The sequence below is a fragment of the Molothrus ater genome, chromosome Z (genome assembly GCF_012460135.2).
Source record: "Molothrus ater isolate BHLD 08-10-18 breed brown headed cowbird chromosome Z, BPBGC_Mater_1.1, whole genome shotgun sequence".
Classification (NCBI taxonomy): domain Eukaryota; kingdom Metazoa; phylum Chordata; class Aves; order Passeriformes; family Icteridae; genus Molothrus; species Molothrus ater.
The window spans coordinates 53,062,732-53,084,550 of record NC_050511.2 but is presented as its reverse complement, the minus strand read 5'-3'; the positions used below and the strand labels follow the sequence as shown (position 1 = coordinate 53,084,550).

The window sequence follows — 21,819 nt, the reverse complement described above, 5'->3', positions numbered from 1 at the left end:
TGTTTTTAATTAAAGACGTGCCTTATTCTCTGGCTGCAAGAGACCATATTCTTAAAAGCTATTGACAGCTATTAACAACTGTCACAAAACAAGAAATACCATTCACCAACTAGAACAAATCTTTGTTTTGCTAAGTGACTGAAAATGAAGCATTGCTTCGTAATGCATTACTCTACTGAAAGACACTACCATAAGAGGTCAGTTATAGGGCAGGTGAAAATGACTGTGTAGATCTGTAGTAATGCTACAGAACTTGCAGAGCTATGAAAGATGGAATAAAACTTTTAATAGGAATAAAATGCTTCATAAAGAATAGTATCTCATATCTCATTAGAACATATTGTGGAACACTGCATTCATTATATATTGCAGGTTTTGGGACATCTGCTAAAGTAGGCATATAATTCTTGAAAATAGATGGATGGCAATTACAATGTCTTATTTACATGACAAATGACTGATCTGATCATAAGAGTACAAGATAGACAAGCCTAAGCTTCAAGTTTAGCAATGAACCCATCCCCAGATTTTATCCACAGCACTTGAACTCTTAATCTCTGCGCTCCCTTTCATGAAAACATCTTTTATGTGACAAAAAAAAAAAAAAAAGTGAGGAATTGTCCAGATAATTGCCTTTTACAATGAAATACTTTAACCATATAAATACTTGCTGGAAAAGTTTTTCCTTCTTTTCAGACTATCTTACACCTTCTCATCAAACCACAGAACTGAGGTATAACTGTTTATGGAAGACACACAGTTGCATAATTTTTTGCAGAATACAGATAAAGGTCACAAAGCTCTTTATACAAAGGTGAAAATAAAATCTGTACTTACGAGCCCACATATATTTACTTCTCAATTATTTTTTATTTCAAATATACTCTTTCACAATCAGGAGTTTTGAAGATGACCTATATTTAAGAAATTACACTATATAGCCTCTTAAAACAGCCATTGCTCTTCAGAACCCAATGCTCTCAATCCTTCATGGAATATATAATACTCATGCCCTTCTATAAAATGTCAATATAAAACTATGCTTATTAACGATTGTTTTCACATAGATGAAGGGCACAATTACAGGGACTGCTCAAGAGGGAAGAAGTGAATGAATCAGTTAGTTACAAATGTGTGATACTCTGCAACTATGAAAATATTTAGGCATGACATTAAATGAACAATTTTGTTTGCAAAAGTCTGGGTTCAGACACACCAGTTTAAAATATAAGATGTTCATATTTGACTACTGCCTTTACAAAATATTTATTTCTAAGCTGTAAAGTGTGTCCTCATGACAGTTTCTTCTGAGCATCTGAGAGACACAGGAAGGAATCTCTTAATATGGCTTTCATTAAAACAGTGGGACATTGAGTCAATTTACACAACTGAATCAAGAATACATCATAATATTTCTCTAAGAAGAATAATCACACTAAGGGAACTATATCTGCAAATATCTAAATTAACTGGATCTTTAGAGCATTTCAATTTAAAGCACTCATTATGTGTTAAGGATTTGATCTGGATTTCTCATATCACTTTTACTGAACATAAGTTTTCCCATTCATATTTTTCAATGTAATGTTATTAAATTTAAAAAAAGGCATGAGAAAAATTCAATTCTATTTGTGTGTGTTATCATGATATGCAACTTTTCTCTTTTCCATAGGAAAAAGTTGTGAAAACTTCCTCACAAAATTCCTGAACACTTTATAAATGTTTTAATTAAATTTTTACAGTGATCAATATTTCCAGCTTACCTGAATGCTAGTTACAAGATCAGTTACAGCCTCTTCTCTAAGTGGTAATTTACATCTTAAAAGGAGCTTTATAGGCTCAGAGCAATATTCTGTCCTTTCCTAAGGGAAGGTGACAACTTTTATCATCAATGGTGAAAACAGCTGATTGAAAGAGAACCTTTTAATTCTCCAGAGTCCTAAACAGCAGCCATTCCTGTTCTGATCTTCACTCAAAACAGATGTCAAATACATCTCAAATCAAACTCAAAGCCCAAGATACAACATTTAATAGATCACTCACAAACCAGAACCAAAACCAAAAAGGCATTTATGTATACTCGTCGGTTCTGGCACACTTTCACTTAAAGTCAGGCAAAAAAGAGCTGTAGTCAAGTACCCAATAGAATTTCCTAATCTGAAGGTCCCACAGCTGAAAGATCTGACATGTTTCACATTAAGATGGGCATGCAGAATGCCTCTAACACTGCAGACAAGAGCATCTGTTGATTTCAGCTAAGCTACACAATTTATACAAATCCAGAATCTGATTCCTGGTTACAAAAGTTCTCAATGCTCTCTCTCCTCCAACAGTGACAATGACATACCTTCTCACACCTCATAATGCTTTGTTATGTGTTGAAAAACTTCTAACAGCTTCACTAAAAAATGGTTGGAACAACACCAGATATAAATAAATAACTCTAGGTATGGCTGGACCAACCACTCAGTGTACTGACCACCACGTACCACCTCCTTCTATGATTTAATGAAGCCTGTGGGAAATAGAGACATAATATATGTTTAACCTTATTGCCCCTTCCAAGGCTGATCACCATTAAAGGATTTTCAAGCCTGCCTTCCATGCCATATGTATTCCACTGCTGCTTCTCTGAGACAACAGGCACATGCAGCGTTTCCTACATCAACAGGATCTGCACATAAAGCTATAAAAAATGTACTGAACAGAATTGAAACTTAGCGTTTTCACAAAAATACTCTACAGTGTTAACTTGACAGATATGCTGTTAATTTGTCAAATACGGTGACACTGGATTCCTGTGTGATTCCTTGGATTCCTGTGTGATTTTCTGCTGTTCATTACAGAAGTGAAATGTGTATTACATTTAATTGGTAAAGGGGAATTTTTGAATCTGCACATGAAGTTACCATATCCTTGATCAACTGCCACACAATGAGTTTGTTGTTGCTTGACTAAAAATCTATTAAAATAATTAGAAAAAAAATCACTAATTTCCAAGAGACCTCAGATCAGGCTAAGTAACACTCTGTTTATTTCTTGATTTGCAGCAGTTTTTCGTTAGACTTGCTCTCTGTGCTCTTAGTCTAACTCATTCATTTCTTAAGCTGAAGATTTACAGTCTCTGTGAGCAATCCCTGATGCTTCAATATACCGAAGCAAAGACAAGTTGAACTTCACATGAAGTCAAAAGATTGCCAGCAAGACAATGAAATACACATGTACCACTCCAGTGAAGGTGAAACAATTACATGGATAGACACAAATAAATAACAGATAACTAAAAATAAATAAGTTTGTCTGTAGAAGAAGCATTACTTCTTATGACAAGAAACTGTAAGGGATTTAACTGTTCACAAATGCATAATTTTTACTGTAAAACTTTCCACTGATGCCAGTAAAATAATGAAACTCCCATAAACTGTGCTTATTATCATCATGCATGATGGGATGTATTTGCATAATGAACAGGTATTATGTTGTTATTTCCATTCTTTTCTGTTACCTGATACTGCCTGTTCCATTTTTTCAAGTTTTCAGGCACAGGGAAAAGAAGATTCTTGATTCTTCAGGAAGACATTTGGGGTCTCAGCTGTGGTAATTTTATAGAAAGGTAGTGACAACTGAAAATGTTTCACTCCAAATCTATCAGTAGCATATTATTATCCCACCACTTCAGAAGCATTGGGATTGACGTTGCTTTCTCCCTGCAGCTCAGTGACGCTCGGCTGCGCAAGCAATAACTTAACCTTAACCTTGGAGTTTGCAAGCCTTTCCATGGGTGTTCTATCAAAGTATGAACTAGCAATACATTTCAAATATGGTTAGAAACTTCAGCGGATAACACACACACATACACACAAGACTTCTATTAGCTTTAACAAATACCAACAGCTTTCATGTTTTTGCATGAGTGACAGCATCTGTATCAGGGAAAAGAAAAAGAAGCCCAGATGCTGTCTGAGACAGCACAGGTTAGCAATACTCAGGTTACTATTATTCAGGACAGGCAGTATGTTTATTTACAGAAAGGGTACACTAAGCAGTCCAGCATTAAAGAAGTGTTCCAGTGGATATATTCTTCCACTGACCACCATCTCTCAAGAGATGCTCAGCTGTGGTGGAATGCCCAACAAAAGACATTAAAGACCTCCAAATGGCAGTCTCACAGACTTTTGATTTAATCCTTTTGCTCTTTGTAATACAAGAAAGTGTCAGTACTGGTTCAGGGGTGCATAGTTAAAAAGCATTTCTATCTCTAACCATACTAGAGATAGGCAGAAAGGTCAATTTTTAAATAAAATTATAAAACCAAAGATTTACCTTGTAAACTGCCACTCAAAACTTTCTTAAATTCCATTTTATTTATGAATTGAATTCCACTAGAGAAATGTGGAATGGAACAGTAAGTTCTAAAGAATACAATTTTAATTACTTTACATACTGCCTCTGCTTTAATTATGTAAAATAGTATTAAGTAACAAACTGTTTATGCATGAAGTGGATAATTAATCAAAAAATATTATGATAATTGGGTAATGTTGTCTTTTTAGCTCTTCCCTCTTTCACCTCTTCAAACTCTCAACTGGAGTAACAGTTAGAGAAATACCTGTTCTAGGCTGGGATAATGATGAATTACATTTTTCCTGCTGATCTTTCAAACACAAAGCACTTGTTCTGAAGAACTGAATCAACAACCACACAGGCCTGGAGAGGGAGCGATGCATATTTCATTATCTCCCAAGTGTAATGTTTTTAACAGCATTATAGGCAAAACAAAAAATGGAGCAAAAAGTGAACACACATTTTGGGGTTATCACTAGCCTCAACTCTAACTCTGTTACTGTTGCTCATTAGGACTTTTTCTAGAAGGGGGAAGGATGTGAAGCAAACTTGCTCACAATTTTTATCCTCTTTTTGGGAAATGATAAAGTAAGCTATGAATTAACAATTGAACCCAACTGTTTTCAACTGACTTTGGCTATATTCTTAACACTAATTCACATTTATTAAAATTCATAACAGCTCATATTTTTACTCCTGGAGTCTGGCTAGTACAGTGCCATCCCTGAAAATGTATTTGTGGACAATGTTTAAACAGTTCCAGTATTTCACAAAGATTACTCAGCATCCCTACAGTTAGCCTTGTCTAAACACTGCAGTTACCACCCTTCTGGAGACTTTGGTCTGCCAGATGCAGAGCGATGTGTAAGTTCTGGGGAAGCCCTGGGCACGGCCGCGCAGGTCCCGGTTCCGATGTCCGGGCGGGATGCGCCGCCCGAGCCGGGCGCTGCGCGCGGAGCTGTCTGCGGTGCTGAACCGGCGGCGGCCACACCGCCCCAGCCGCCCCCGGGGTGCTCAGCACCCCACCGCACACACAATGCGGTCTGACCGCGAGAAGGGACGGAAACTCAGTTGTCTTACGCTGCTGTATCACTTCTCGCCTTGGGAAGAATCTTGGCAAACCTTTATTAACTTCCCTCCCAACTCCCTTAAAAAAAAGGAGCAAGTCTGGGGCAGACAAACTTCAGTGACTGGTTTAACTGGCTGACTTTTCAAAACAAAATATACCAGCAATGTCACTTCAAGAGAAGACTAAAGCCACCTGCTGTGCTTCTAGGCACTGTACCATGGACATCCTTGCAGCATGGCTGTTTGATCTTCCTACCAATAAATCAAGGTCAAAGACTACTGAAAAGAATGAAAAAGATGAATTCTACTTGCTAGCATTCTAGGTCAACAGTAGTTTTTCAGTAAGTATTCATCCTGCGCTCAGTAATAATCACTAAACTGTCAGCTCTGTATTTCCCAACATTTTTCTTTGCCTCATGCTTTGTAAAAAAATCCACTTACGCAAAGGTTAGTTTGCTCCCGAATGAAAGACACCACCATTCAGCTGCAAGCTGAATACAGCCACCTTCTTCTCTTCTATGGAACAAATTTTCCTCTCTCAATGAATTCCTGCTTATTTACACTATAACAAATACTTAAGTATGTTTCAGACAATAATCAGAAAAGAATGTTTCAATGGGAACAGGACTGACTAATAGCTGGTGCAAAAATCCTCCAGGACACAACCAGCCAGCTGTGGGCCCTGTTCTACAGACCTTATTCATTCTTCTGCACAGAGCAGAACACTTGCTTGAATTAATTACACATCTGCCTTCAGAAAACAGTCTGCTTTAAAGACTGTTTAAAACATTAAAAAACATTACATTATCAGGGTTACACAGTATCTTCTTTTGCCTGGAGAACATTATGTACTTAGCCAAGGAATTTTAAAGATACCTTTTCTCCCCTGGTGTCTAGTGCAACATAGATTTCACTACCATAGAATTGACATAGCCTTCGTCCTGCACTCTCATCATCATATTTTTTAAAAGTCAGGTGTGTGCAGAAAAACACACTATGCGTAAATTCAAAAGAGAGCAGATATCTAACAGCTACAGAAGGTACTACATCCTTTCCTTCCAAACTCCTTGAAACAGAGAAGTTCTCTTCATTTTTGATGTGAATGACAGAACCTCTTGAAGTCACAGCTCCCCCAGGCACTGTCATGACTACTCTCATTCTGAAACATGGGGTATTTCAGTTTTACAGGCAGGTATACTTGTCCTCTGTCCGGCAGCACTGAAAACTACATTAACCGAGATTAAGCCATGTGATTGCACAACTCCTGCCATGAAGTTGCATACATGAGGAAGTTCTTTAAAATGATCAGTTAAAAAACCAACCAAAATGGAATGACAATTTAAAAAAAATATTTCTTTTCTGATCCATAAGGGATCTGATTACTAAGACAGTGAAAATTTTTAAATCCTTACCTGAAAAAACCCAACAAACTACTGAATCTTGGAGTAACTATTCAGTATAAGCTGAGGTACCTGCACAGACCTACAACTATTTCATTTTCATTCAACTATTTCGTTCAACTATTTATCTTCCATAAAATTCTTCATTTAAAGTTTCTGAAAAATGCATAGAATATTTTAAACATTTAGAGAGGGCTTGTTTTAAGGTTTGCTGTTCATGCCTGAAGAAACATTTGTGGGAAGATACACCAGATAAGGCTCCCACACTGCAGGAGTGCTACTTATTTATTTTTATACTGATAAAGAAACCTGTTCATCAGTAGTCCTGTAGTTTATAAATTTGCTCTCTCTCCAGAACACTTTTTTATTCAATATAATTAAACAGCTTTTAATATCTTTGACATTAATGCAGAAAAACTGGGTTCTGAGCCAGGAAGAGAAGTTTTGCATGTGCAAAGACTGTATAACATGATTCAATTTGGCAAAAAGTCTTCAGTGACACAATACTTTTCAAACACTACCCTTAGTAGATCATGTACCATTTCATGTTGAAACTACATGCTTTCATTTGCACAGAAGAAGAATTGTACTATACAATGCTTAATTTTTTATTTTTTAATTTAACTGAATGGTACCAGTGGAAAAGTCTTCATTGCCCTTGAAACCTGACATTTCAGTCTTCAGCTCAAGGAGTCTCTGAAAAAGCAAACGCACTATATCTATGAGTAAGGTATTTTTTCCTTCAAAACTTTGAATTCTGTCTGTTGTACTGTTTGGTTGAGCTGAAATGCTACATTTTAATTTCTTGGTTGAAAAAAATGCAACTGAAATTAGGACTAAGTCGCCTGGACAGAACCTGCAACAGTATCTGTGGGATTTGTTCTATAGTTTTGACCATTATGTTCCTCTTACCTTTAGCCCTATCCTTCCTAACACTTTTCTCTGGTCACATTCCTAGACACTACAGCATTAAATAAAACAAGTCAAATATCAATCATCCCCCTCCTTTTAAACACTCTCCTAGAGTATACTCCTATTTCAGACAGCTCACTGAGGATTACATACCTTGCACAGTGAAGACCATTAACCTTACTGTCAAGAGAAAACACACAACATGAAATTTAGTCACTGAAAAATAAAAGACTATTGCTGCACATCTGCTGCACGAGATGAGAGGCACATCACCTAGAAAGCAGGTTATAACCTTAAGGCTAGGCAACCCTATAGCACAACTGCAGACAACAGTCCCTAGCAGGCAGAATTCCCTAGCAGGCAAAGCTTCCTGGCTGCTCTCTGCCCGTCGTCTGGTGCCCGTCTCCGGGGCTGAAGTTCATTCACCAACTTCGGCAGCCTTGCAGAGACCACGCTTGCTTTCTGAAGCGGCAGGACGTGCCCAGTACTTACCAGCACAGCTCCCCTGGACAAACCGCGTCGCACCCCCACCTAAGCCAGCCACGCTCCCTGACCCACAGAAGGAAACGTTACCTGGATTTCTCTTGCGTGGTACACGATGATGAGCCCGAGCAGGATAATCGTGGAGAGGCTAATAAGGCATTTCAGAGCGAGGGAATACAGAGACTCCTGCAAGAAAAAGACACCGCCGTTCCTCAGAGAACCCACGCGCGGGGCCGCTCCGCCCCACCGCCACCCCGGCCCGAGGAGGCGGCCGGCGGCACCGCGCCACCGGACAGCGGGGACACCACGGGACGGGGACGGGGCGGGGGCCGCGGGCGGTGGGACCGGCTGCCGCCTGAGCTGATACCTTGGTGTAGGCGCCCCAGGAGAGTTCGGTCTCGATGACCATGACGACGATGCCGAACATGCCGAAGATGAGCGCGTAGTCGCTCAGGCGCTTACGCTTCTCGAAGAGAGCCCGGCGGTGCCCGAGCTTGTAGCCGATGTTCTGGTTCTTCTTCTTGCTGGACTTGCCCCCGCCGTTGTTGGAGCTTCCCGTGCCGGGGCCGGGGCCGGGGCCGGCGGAGCTGTACAGCGCCAGGTTGTTGGAGTTGTTGTGTTCGGGCTTGGAGACCACGATCTCCGGGGCGGCGGGGCTGCCGGCGGCGGGGGCAGAGCCGGCGGCAGCGGCGGCGGGGCTGGCGAGTGGCGCCTGGAGCGGCTGCGACTCGGAGTCCAGATCGTGCAGGTTCCTGCGGGACGAGCTCAGGTTGCTGAGCGGCCGCATGACGCCGCCGTTGTACCTGCAGCTGCTCATGGCTATTTCGGTGAAGGGGTTGCTCTCCCGGCGCTGCTGCTGCTGGTGATGGTGGTGGTGATGGTGATGGTGATGATGATGGTGAGTGCTGCTGCTGCTGACACTGCTGCTGGGGCTGGCTGCCTGCTGCTGCTGCAGGCTATGGCACTGGTGGTACTGGGAATATTGGTGAGGCTGTCTGGACGCGCCAGCATGGCTGGACGGGGTGAACTCGCTGACGTTCAGCTGGCTGCCTTGCCGGGAGGAGGCGGCGGAAGACAGCGGCGAGGAGTGCGTCCGAAAGGCGCCCGAAAGCGGCGAGGAGGCGCGGAGCAGCAGGGGCAGGTTATCCCCCGCGGCTGCCGCAGCAGCCCCGTAGTAGGCGCAGTTGTTGCACTGGAGGCACGGGCTCTGCTGCTGCTGCTGCTGCTGCTGCTGCTGCTGCTGGAGGAGGCTCTGCTTGTCCTGGCCGTGCTGTTGGCAGTGCGGCGGCGCCGGCGGGCGCTGCTGCTGCTGCTGCTGCTGCTGCTGCTGCTGTTGCTGTTGCTGTTGCTGTTGCTGTTGCTGGTGCTGCTGCTGCTGCTGCTGCTGCTGCTCGGGGCCGAAGCCCGCCGGGAAGTGGCGCGGCGGGTCCATGCCGGGGCCGTTAAAGCCGCAGGAGGACCGGGCGGTGGTGCACCCTGCGCAATGCGTGACGGTCGGCAGGGGAGCGTCCTGCTGCCGCCACGACGGGCCCATCCCGGCTCCCGTAGAATCCAGCCGCCGCGTCTGATTGGTCGGGCGCACCAAAACAACGGGCATCACGTCACCTAGCGGGGGCGGAGCGGCCGCGCCGTCAGCGGGGGGCGCGGGGCCCCCGCCCGCGGGGATCCCGCCTCCCGCCCCCCGCAGGTGAGGGCTGCCCTCGCCCCCCGCCCGCCCCGCCCGCGCCGCGGAAACCCGGGGCTTCCCGGGGGCGGGGAGCGCGCTCCCTCCCGGGATCCCCCCCGCCTGTCGGCGAAGGGGCTCCGCCGCGGCTCTCCCCGGCGTCTCTCCCCGGCTCCCCACTCACATCTGCGCCGTCTCCGGAACATGGGCGCCGCGTCGCGCTCCGGAGCTGTCCAGCAGCGCCGCCGCCGCCGCCGCCCTGCAAAACACAGCGTCGGGCTCGCTCCGCGCCCGCCGCCCCGGGCCGCGGAGGGCTGAAAGGGACCGCGGCCGCGGCGCGGGGCGGGGAGCCCTTCCCGGCACATGCCGGGCCTGTCACGAAGGACGGGTGGGGGGGACGCGCGGCTTCTGCCGGCTGCTCCTTCTTCCCTCAGCCGGAGGAGGGAGAGGCGCAGCCGGGGCGTGAGGCCAGCGGCAGCCGGGGGTGGTTCGAGGGCTGGAGACCTGCTCCGCCGGGTCGGCAGGAGTTGTACCGTGAAACGGGACCGGTGTCACTAAGTAGGTCCTCTCCGTCTCCGACTCCCTGCCATGCACTGCCTGCACAATCTTGAAGTTGGTTGTCCGCTGCCATTTTGCCTTTTCCCCTTTCTTTGCCTCCCAAGCCCCCACTGAGTAATCTGCTCTGGCAGCTCCGTTAGGCAGAGACATGTCTGCATCAGGTAAAGTCTGCTTTCTGCATTTATTTAAGGAAAGATTATTTAAGGAAAGAATTATGAAAATGAGAAGTAGTTTACCTTGTTACAGATGTGTCAACTGTCAACTAGGCAAGACTATAAGAGAGGGGTTTTTTGTTGGGTTTTTTTTTTTCCCAGTCAATATTTGATACCATGGAAGACTTCCTTACATCTTTAATTTCTTGTTAATGTTAAAGACAAAATCCACCAAGCCTTTCTAGGATAAAAGCCTGCATCCTTATAATTTCTGTGTCTCCTGTGACATTCAATTTCCTTTGAAATCCTTAGGTGAGTTGTAGGTTAGAAAAATGAGTGAGGCAGTGTCATTAGCAACGTTTTTAAATATGCTCTGTTATAAAATTTAAAGTTAATTCCTAATCAAGATGTAGTTTTTAAAGCAAGCACATGTATCACCCACACAATGAAAGAACCCTCACTAATGTAGTAAATATCATGCGTTACAGTATAGATAAGTTATTTACAGACAGACCAAAATTTAGTTATGTTTACATAGCATGTTATTTTGAAAAAGAACTCATAAGTGGGAATATATATGATACAAAAAATCATAATGTCTTGTGATAAAAAAAAAATTTGTCATACAACCAAGTTTTGAATAGAAATCTACACAAACTTCATTACACAAATGATAAAATACTTTCCGTTTTTAAGTTACACGGAAGTATATCTGGATGCTCAATATTGCACTAATTTCCCTGAACACCAACAGCCAAGTTAAGAATGAACTGGCTGTTTAGCACAGCTTCAGATATTCCATGTTCTTTGAAAAAACATGGTGCTGTAATTCTGTCCTACTTGTCCCAATTTTGCCTATTTTTTGAAACACATGAATCTCAGGAATCTTTGGAAATTAAAATCCCAGGGAACCTGGGCTTCTACTGTTCTGCTTCAGTCTTGCTGAACCATGCTTTCAAAATACATGTTTTGTGAGCTAGTTAAAAATTAGATAGGCAAGGTTCCATCTTTCCTTTTCTGTTCATGCTATGTCCTTAATTTTTCTTAAAGGCATCTTTCCTTTTCTGTTCATGCTATGTCCTTAATTTTTCTTAAAATTTTTTTTTAAGCTTTCATTTTACCAGGATATAAATGCTCATGACCTAGTTTACCTTGAAAAGCCTTTTAAGAAATTTGTAAATCTCCATATTTTATCTAGAAGTCACCAAAGCTCTATCCTGTAACTTCATCTACTCTGATCATGGAAGCTTATATTAGAATTGTGAAGAAGAAGAAAAAAAATCTTTCTAAGGTCTTGTTATACTAAAATATCTGATATCTTTATGCTGTGTGGGGAAATGATTGCATTTATTTTTCTAACTCATATATAGAAGTCACAAGTCCCAAATGTTATACCTCTCCTTCTGCTATCCTGTTTATTTGTTGAAATGCAAGGACAGTGCTGCTACAAGCTTTTAGATATTTAGTCAACTGTCTTGGTTGTTTCATTGTGTGAATAAAAAAATATGAATATTCCCATGTCTAACACAAGAGGTCATACTCATCACACAGCTTGCTAGAAAACTGATAAGCCAGGTTTTCACTTTAGTCTCATTGAGCAGTCTGGGGTATTTTATCACAGTTTCAAGGTATAAACTAAGAATTGTGGAGAGTTTGCATTTTCAGAGCTAAATAAACCTTCCCTCCTGTGGCATGATTAATGAGAAAGAACAGAAATTAGCTATTCTATCTTCCATTGCTAAATAATTTTGAAGTTCATTTTAAAGAATGAATGTGTTTGTTTTCTGAAAAAAAATCTATTCTTCATGCGAACTTAATTGTTACATTCTTTCATATACCACACATTAATTAGTGTGGCAGCTCAGAACTGCTCAATCACGCTAACATGGCAATGGTGAACACCTACGACAGAAACATTATCTGTTTGGGATAAAACTTCAGGGTTTTTTCTACCTTTTCATTAAATACTGGTGGAACTGCTCTTACTGATTGTCATAAGGCCTGTATCTGCTGTGCCAAAAAGGTTGATTTTACATGGGTATGTCTACATGCATGTGCATGCACACCTTAATATAAAGAGAGAAGCAGTTACTGCAGATCTCACTTGATAATTATGATTAATGGAGATATTCGGAAAACAGATTTTCTTTTCCTAACCTCTCTAATTGCAAGAACAAGATAAATACTGCCAAGCGGTATTGAGCTAAACTGTATTAACAACAGGACCGGAAACACAACAGACACAAGAAAAATTAGATTTTTGGGAGGATAAAAACCACTGAAATATTTGAAGTGACGTGGATCGGCTGGTCATTTGAAAAGCTCACATAGCAACATACAACGGAGATACAACACTTACAGACAACAATAAAAGATATTAGAAAGCTATATTGGCCGTTACCCTATTGCCCCTACTAATGCCAAGCTCCTGTAAAAATAACTGAGAATTCTGAACTCATAATAATGTCAAAAATATAAAAATACAGTAAATAAAAGGAAGTGAAACAAAGAAAAAAAAAAAGCCAAGGAAACTCCATTCTCAAAGCATATTCTGCACAACACCCAGAGTTTTTAAGAAAGTAGCAAAGGAAAAAGCCTTGTCCAATGACAAAAAAAAACCAAACAACCAACCAAACAAAAAAACCCCAGGCATTGCAGAGCTCAATATTAGACTGAAAGGTGTCATTCAGTAAAGGCAGAGTCACATTAATAAAAACAGAGATAACACCAGGGTAATATAGGGTAATACAAGATCAAGGGTATCTATACAGCAATAAAAATGCTCTTGAGACCATACCAAATGACTGCAGTATAGCTGCTGAGATGATGGGCATGGAAACTAACTGCATGAACCACGTGTGTAAATTGCCTTTTCTATACCATCTGGCAGGGCTTTTACCCACCAGACCCTAACTTTCACCTCAGCAATGACTGGTGTCATGTAATTATATACCCTAACTGGAATACCACCTCTCCTGTACCTATGCTTATTTCCTAGACCTTTTGATAATGTTCCACATTGAAGGGACAAGGAAAATACTATGACTCCATGCAGATAATACAATTGCATATTAGGAGGATGGGTGCTTTGCTGTTTCTACTTTTGATTTTATACAATTTGACTATTTCTGCACTTTTTCTTCTCCAGCAACACCACCAATGGAGCAAGTCTGCTCCAGTTTAAAACCTTTTGTAATCTGGGATGTGTAGGACGTGGCACATAAGGGCACTGGATTGACAACAGCTCTAAAACAGTAACGAAAGTTTTCAAGGCTGGGGATGTCTTCATTCATAGGCATGTAGCTTAAGAGATATCTAGAATTGCTTCATGTCCTTCCTCCAATTAAGGGGAATTAAGGGATGGGGGTTTATTTTTTTGTTACTAAAAGCAATTTTTTTTTTTTATTATACATATTGAAAATATTGACTGTGGTCCAAAAAATACCTGGTAAAAATATTTCTTCACTTAATTCACTTTCCATCTTTTCTGGATATTTTTATAGTACTTGAAGGTCACACACACCTAATGACTTCTTTTCTTTCCTTTGTTTTTTTTTTCATTATCAAGGGATACTGCCAACTTTAAAGAATTTCATAGCTAGCTAAATGCATCAACATTAATACTTTTTTAGCCAGCTGATTCAGGTGCTCAGCAGGTGACTCTTAAATTATGTTTAATCAGACTGCCTTTTATTCTCACAAATTGTTGCAGTTTTGTAACAGAACTCAGATAACTCAGTACAATTACTGAAATGCTAATTTAATGTATTTAAATAGTTTTTCCTATTTCAGCTTGTGCAAGAGCACAGAGTGACTTTTAGCTTGTATTGGATTATCAAGTGTAAGAATTTACTTTTAACTGTGCAGAATTTTTTTTTGCAGCATTTTGACCTGTTAAATCCAGTGAGACAGCACTTACATCTAAATATAGGATTATACCTTGCAGAGGTGGAGGTTAGCCATGCTTTTTCTCTCTGTAAAATATGTCATCTGTGATTTGTGTAGCAATTGGTTCTAAATAATTAAATTTGCCCATGTTTTAAAAATAAGGTTGTTGGGGTTTTTTTCCCCCATAGGTACTTAATCATTAGTGCTCTGTTTAGCTTTAAGAACAGAATTGCTATAGATTTGTATTTTCTTTGTTCTATTTGGAAAGTTCCTTCAAGGTTACTTAATAACAGGTTCCTTTATTAGGTTGTAAAATATGAAAGATGGACATTGCTTCTATCAGGTGTGTATGAATGCTTTCAAATCTGTAATGGTAGGTTCTTCCAGCCAGTAACCCTCACAATTCAAAACATATAAAATGTAATCTTGCTTCTTTGTGTTTATTGGAAGATTTTTTATTTGTTTCTGCATTCCTGATACCCTGAAAGTCTGCAATTTCTGCAGCATATTCAAATCTCTTGTCACAGAAGTCTGTTTGTTTAGTGCTGTCATCATCACACCTAAAATTTTATGGATGTGCTCATAGCACACACAAATATCAATGTATACTGTGGTCCTGCTTACAGAAATTCTCTCTTTAACAAGTAGTCTGGAAAGTTTATGCACTTGCAGAACAAATGGAAGCAGAGAAAAGATGAAAGCAAATGTTCAATTTTATGTTACCTGCAGTTACACTTCCTACTCAATGTACCGTCGATTGTATTTATGTGCTTGTTTTTCTAATTTATTAAATGGCTGGTTTGAGAAATGACTTTGGGAAGAGCATCTCCTTCCTTCCTATGTCTGCAGTACCTGCAGTACTTTATTTTCTTCCCTCCTCTACCTTTCACATTACCCCTCCTTCTCACTCTTCCCTGCTGCCGAGGAAACAGTACACTTATGTTACTTGAAAGCACTTCTGAGGTGGTAGAAGACAGGGAAGCATTTATTAAAGTACAGAGTTACTCAAACACCCTCTGCTTCAAGCTGGCCCTGGCCGGGTAAGCTGTACAGCTCAACAACTATTTGAAGTGATATTCCAGAACTTAATGGGAAATGTTATAAAATTTGCATTCCCTGAAGTATAATTCTTCTCACTTCTCTACTTTATCTCTTATTTCAATATTATTCAACCAAAAGTTTGCTGTGTTTTTGAGGAAAAGACTAGACAGTATTAGTTATCAAAACTAATTTTAAAGTGAAAGGGCTTAATACATTTGTGCTGTTTTCAGCTGGGGAAGAGTTAATTTTCTTCACAGTGGCTGTGTTTTGGATTTGTGCTGAACACAGGGTTGATAACACAGAGATTTTTTTGTTGTTGCTCAGCAGGGCTTACACAGAGCCAAGGCCTTTTCTGCTTCTTGTACTTCCACACTGGTGAGGAAGTTGGGAGTGCATGGGAGACTGGGAGAAGACACAGCTGGGACAGGTGACCCAAACTGACCAAAGGGATTTCCAGACCATGTGACATCATGCTCAGTACATAAAGCTGGGGGGAAGAAAGAGGAATGGGGAAAGTTTGAAGTGATGGCATTTGTCTATCCAAGTAAGCACTGCGAATGATGGGGCCCTGCTCTCCTGGAGATGGCTGAACACCTGCCTCCCCATGGGAAGCAGTGAAATAATTTCTTATCTTGTTTCACTTGAGTGCATGGCTTTTGTTTTTACTAATAAACTGTCTTTATCTCAACTCATGAGTACTCTGGCTTTTAACCTTCCCATTCTCTTCCTAGTCTCTCTGGTGGGGGACTGAGCAAGGAGCTGCCTGGGGCTTGTTGGCTGGCTGGGGTTAAAACACAACAACTTTTACATAAAAATCCTCCCCTGTTCAGAAAATAGAATTTCTACAAAATTACAATTAATTCCTTCCAGATGGGTAAAAAATATCTTTGCAACCCAGTATATGAGATTAGTAGCTATTGTATTAGCAAAGTGATATTTAAAATACGTATAACACGGTAGACTCCTTTAAGGAGTTTGGATAACCAGAAAATTTCTCAACAGAAAAACTACTTTTTAAAAATTATTGTTGTTAAATTAAAAAATTATTATTCTTCACACATTCAAAATATATTCTACATTAGAGTAGTCTGATGCAAACATGCAAAATATATAGATAGTGTGGTTTCTTCACCCTGACTAGTATGTTAGATTATTTATCTTTTCAGAAGATCAAAACCAAGTTCAATGTGGAAAAAATCTTCCTATTTAAATTATGAAATCTTTGCTGTTACTGTTGCAAAGTATGACCTGAATGTTCTTTCTCAGAAAATTTTACTAGTATCGAAAATTTATCAGTGTTGAAGCTGGTCTAAATAAAACTAGCTTTTTCTATCTCAAAGAAGCCTGTCTTGTGGAGTAGAAAGCCTTTCATAATAGGAATCCATTTTCCCATTTGTGATCATTAGATAAAAGGTCTTCCTGTACTGTCTCAGTGACAGTGTTGAAAGCAACAAGTCATCGAAATGTTACAGACTACTTGACCATGAAAAGTCTTTTCAAGAACAGAATTCCAGTATTCAGCAAGTCCTGTTCTCTGAAGGGTGGAGTGGCAACATCTACATGCACCTCCATGTACCTTGTTTCTAGGCCCTTGATCCCCACTCTGGAGTTCAGGGATGTGGAATACAGCGTGCAGCAACCTCAGTGTGCAGAGCTTCAGCTAGTGAGAAGTGTGAACAGAGGACAGGGACACGATCACAAATCCAACACTTAACAAATGGTTCTATTCAGAACTCTCTCCATATGGGGTGGGAGCATAATATTTTCCTTTAAATACCATCAGCTATTGTGTTCGCCTCTTAAATCTAAGGCATATGTATCTGGGTATTCTTCGCTTAAACACAGTAGGGAAGAAAAAGTTATTTTCTTTTCTGCCAGCCTGGATGAATTCCATCTTAGAAAGCAGGTCCTAAAAATCAAGCTGTATTGTAACTAAAGGAAGAAACAACCAGTCTCCTCCCTTTACAATTGTCTGCTTATGAAATATGAGATGATTCATCGGGTCACTGAGCAAGAAAGTACCCAAGTCACATGTCTAAACAAAAATCAGTCACTCTCATCAGAACAGGAACAGGATCCCACCTCCACCCCCACAGAGAGGTACAGAGAGGTCCTTCAACAGGCACCTTTCCAAAAGCAATGTGCATATACTCACCAAACTGCAGCAACATCCAGTGCTGTCCCTTTTGGATGAGCCAAAGGAACCAGTTGGTCATTTCCAGACTTTCTCATGATCGGGCTTCTATGTCTGCTTCAGTGCAGTATCAGCATTTGAATGCTCAGGGAAGCACTTTGAGCCCCAGATCCTAAAGCTAGTTTCAGAATTGCCCTGAAATTTTGAGGCTTGTATATTATTTGCTAGAAATTTCTGACCATCTCTGGGAGTTTAATCTGACATTCAAGGATTGCTTATACTTTAAAACATGCCAATCTGTAGTCACCTGTAGTGACCTATAGTCACTGTTATTCTTGCATGTTAAATTCAGCATATAATCTCTCCTATATATGTTAGGTATGTGGGAAAAGGAGGATTCACTACAAGACAAATGCCATCAAATTCATTTGTCATCCAGCTAATATACATGTGTCAGTTTGGATGAGTTTTTTGCCCTGCTGCCCTTCTCATGAACATGCTACATAACTGACAGGACAGTTTTTCCAAGAGGTGGAGCTGCTATATTTCTGCTAGTTTAAAAGAATTAAATTTAAGTCTCTGTATGCACTCTTTACTTACTCTGAAGACCCACTTCAAAAAAACTGTTTTGGCAATTTTTTTTTTCAACTTCAGCAGGATTTTTAGGAATTGTGCTTTATGAGCACATTTTGCATAACAGAAAAAGGAAAAAATACTTTCTCTTTGACTCAAATATCCACAAATTTTATTTAGAAAGTGAAATGTGGCATTAATGAAAAAAACCCATATTATAAAAACGTTGTCTACGCTTATTCACAAAAACAAATCAATAAAGCCCATCTCTGCTTTCTCAAATAATCAACTGTAAGCAGTGCTTCTATGTTCCCTTTTCATGTTCCCTTTTAGTGCATGAGGGCCTTTGAGGTCTGGCAGCTAAGACTTGCAGGTGAACACTGTTGTTTCTGCTTCTGCACTCATGAACAGCTATCTATCCAATGCACAAAAATACCAAAAGGGTGGCACAAAAATGTCTCTGCTCAGACCACTTTGTGCTGCCCTGCGGGGCTGGATCTCCCAAACAAATGCAGAAGTTTTCAAGGTCCTTGCTGGCTTAGTCTAGCAGTAAGATTATGGAATAAGGAAGAGACTAATGACATCTATGAAAATATGTGTTTATCTATTTTCTTTTATTTGCAACCACAAAACCTCTTTCAGTTTCCAGTTTCATTAGGGATTAAAAAGAATTCCTAAATCTATTTTGATGTAAACCTAAATTACCTAATTACTCTGTAATAAACTAATTACTAGTAATAAACTATTTAGTTTTACTCCTTCTACTCTAGCTCAACTGCTTTGAGTATAATGCTTTCATTTCTACAGGCAAGTTTTTACACAGATCAAATGTATATGACAGATAATATTTGCTCATGTCTTTCTACAGAAGTGTCTCTTTGCACAAGTAAACATGTATTTTGTAGACAAAGTCCAAAGGCTTACTTTTGAAATCTGTCCTAGAAGACAGTGGCAAATGTAATTGCAGATTCTAGATGAGGATGATAGATCTACAGCAAGCGAAATACAGGAGGCACTAAGAGGCATTAATAAAGAGACATACAAATATAGGTGTCATTTTCTAATGGAATGTAGTGATTTACATTTGCAGAAGGGCAGCTGCTTTTGGCAGACACAAACTCTGCCAATACACGTTTATTTCTACATGTGTACTTATGTAATAACAGGGCTGTGGGCAGGCTGGGAAGGTCGGCACTAAAGCATTGAAAGTGATTGCACAGTCACACACTGGAGGGAAGAGGGTAATTTCTGTTTATTATGATGCAAAGTGTGAACTTGCATGAAAATGCCCCCTAATATGCTCATAAACAATTTCCTTGTAAGCAGGTAAAAGCCTTTTAAGTAGAACAGTATTGCTTACTGGTCTCTAGTCTGTAGTATGAAACTGACTCATGGCAGCAGAGCTAGAAATGAAAACAAGACAGCAGTCACTGTGAAGGAATAGTGGAACTATAGAGATGAATTATGTGAGGTGGAAAGAATTGCCATGAGGGATAAAAAAAGCTGTAATTCCTAAATAGATGTGACAGCAGATGTTTAAAAAAATATCTGAGACACAGTGTTTGAAAAGTGTGCTTAAAAGGAGAGGTGATGTTTTGGCCAGAAATACAATACATAAACAATTTGAGGGTCACCATGTCTGAATTTCTTAAATGCAAGAATGCCTGTAATTAAATGCCAGTTTTAAATTCTGGGAGAACATTTTATCTCTGTAGAATACAAATACCATTTTAGCCTAACTCCTGAGCAGTGAAAACTGGCTAATCAGTGTAAAGTACTTGCTCTTCTATGAATGGTCATACTAGTGAAAATTTCTTGTCATTTTTACGAGCTTGATCTAGGTCCTCAGCATATGATAGAGATGGCTGACATGTCCTTCCTCTCAGCTGCAGAAAGCAGATAAGACCTGTGAGCACCAGGGCTGCCCCTCTTTGTAATCTGTGAGGAGAAGGCAGTGTCTAGACCCCAAGTTTAGGAGAGTATCCTATCTTTGATGGAAGTTGATCAGACATTTGGTATATAGATGGTGCTCAGGACTTGGCAGTAAATAAGGGGACAATCCATTCACCTTGCTAGGGCATGTGTTCAGCATGACTTTAAATGCTGTGGGTGACAGAAGCTTGGTGATTGATGTGGCTGGATCAGTGGATGTGGAGAAAGGAAGCAGCTCTGCTTCTGGCAGGAAGAGCATCTCCAGAATGCAGCAGGCTGACAGGGTCTGCAGACCTGTCTGGTCTCAGAAGTGCCCTGTAACAGTTCTGGCAGTCATTGCTATGAGATAATAGGTTGGATCCCTCTTCCAAGGTCTCTTATTTGAAACACTAGTTATAAATCTAAATTGATGACCTATCCACATTCTAATCTTTCTGACATTAGAGATCAGACTCCCCAAGATAATAATTTGTAAAGGTTCAGGAAAAATTTTAGAAAAAAAACCCAATTCCATTATAAATTTTGAATAATTCTGTTTCTAATATTTCATTCACTTGCTGCTAACTTTTCTGGTAAGAGAAAGGAGACACAGGTCTTGTTCCTTTTGTTCTTATTGCATTTTATTTTTAGGCTCTTTTATTTTAAAAAAATCTATTTTAATAACATTGTGTTATTAACACAGAAGGCCATTTAAAAAAGTTAAGAAGTGAGAAGTCCATCCATGTAGTTTTTTCTTTCAAAAGTGTTTTCTATACCTGGCCTATGTATATTATCCATTTCTTAGTCACACTTAGGACTGAAACACCTCCTTGAGAAGGAATGTCCAGGGCAGCATTTCAGAGCAGAATGCTTACTGATGTGTCTTCAAAGTTATTAAGCTATTCTTGTTATTCTTCACCCTATTGTTTTAAATGCATCTTTATCTGTGACAGCATACTGAAGCTGTTCACTGAGTTACCCACAGCAATGTCTAATATTCCTACCTCAGGTGATTTTGTAAAAGAACATTAAAAATTCTTCATTTATTGCTACATTAAAGCAGTAGTTTCCTAAGGTTCCTAGTTTTATGTCATTTGTTGAAACCAAGCTTATCTCCAAAGTCCAAGCAAAGAACACAGGATTAGTAATTATGAGCTCATTCTTAACATCCTCTTTCCTGTTAAGGCATGAGCAAGGATTAACCCAGTTTACTTTTCAGGAGGCTTGTGAATGTTCACATTTTTTAAAAATACTTGTGACAGAGCACTGTAGTCAAGGGGACAGATTTGGTTCTATTATACCTGTGAAGGATATGACTCAGGTACTCTGCAAATTATGTCAAACTCTTGGTGGTGGTGTGACAGATCTTTTGGAACTTCTTGACTGATATATTTTGCCAAACTGACAATTATATCAGCTGCTTAGGAATTCTGAAAATAAGCCAATTACTATTGTGCTACCAGATTTGGTATTCTTTCCTATTTCTAGTACAAGACTTTATTTTTCAGTACAAGGCAGAAAAGAGTATTCCAGCCTGAGTTCAGGTGTTCCCCTGAATGTAAAGACTTTTTTCTAAAATAATATCAATAATATACATTAAAAGTAAACTATTGGAATTAGGCTAATTCGGGAAGAAAGAAAATATATGAAAACAGGCATTTAATAATTAAATCAGATGCCCTGGAAAATTGG

General features: G+C 40.3%; 1 protein-coding gene across 1 annotated transcript in view; it reads right to left on the bottom strand.

The window, feature by feature from the left end:
- The window catches only part of KCNN2 (potassium calcium-activated channel subfamily N member 2), a 71,379-nt gene extending 61,575 nt beyond the window's left edge, over positions 1-9,804 (bottom strand). Inside the window, exons 1-2 of the mRNA XM_036403413.2 lie at positions 8,575-9,804; positions 8,298-8,393 (exon numbers count right to left, since the gene is read on the bottom strand). Of these exons, the coding sequence (XP_036259306.1) occupies positions 8,298-8,393; positions 8,575-9,804 (1,326 nt within the window). The remainder of the gene's footprint in view (positions 1-8,297; positions 8,394-8,574) is intronic.
- Positions 9,805-21,819: the final 12,015 nt, after the last annotated feature.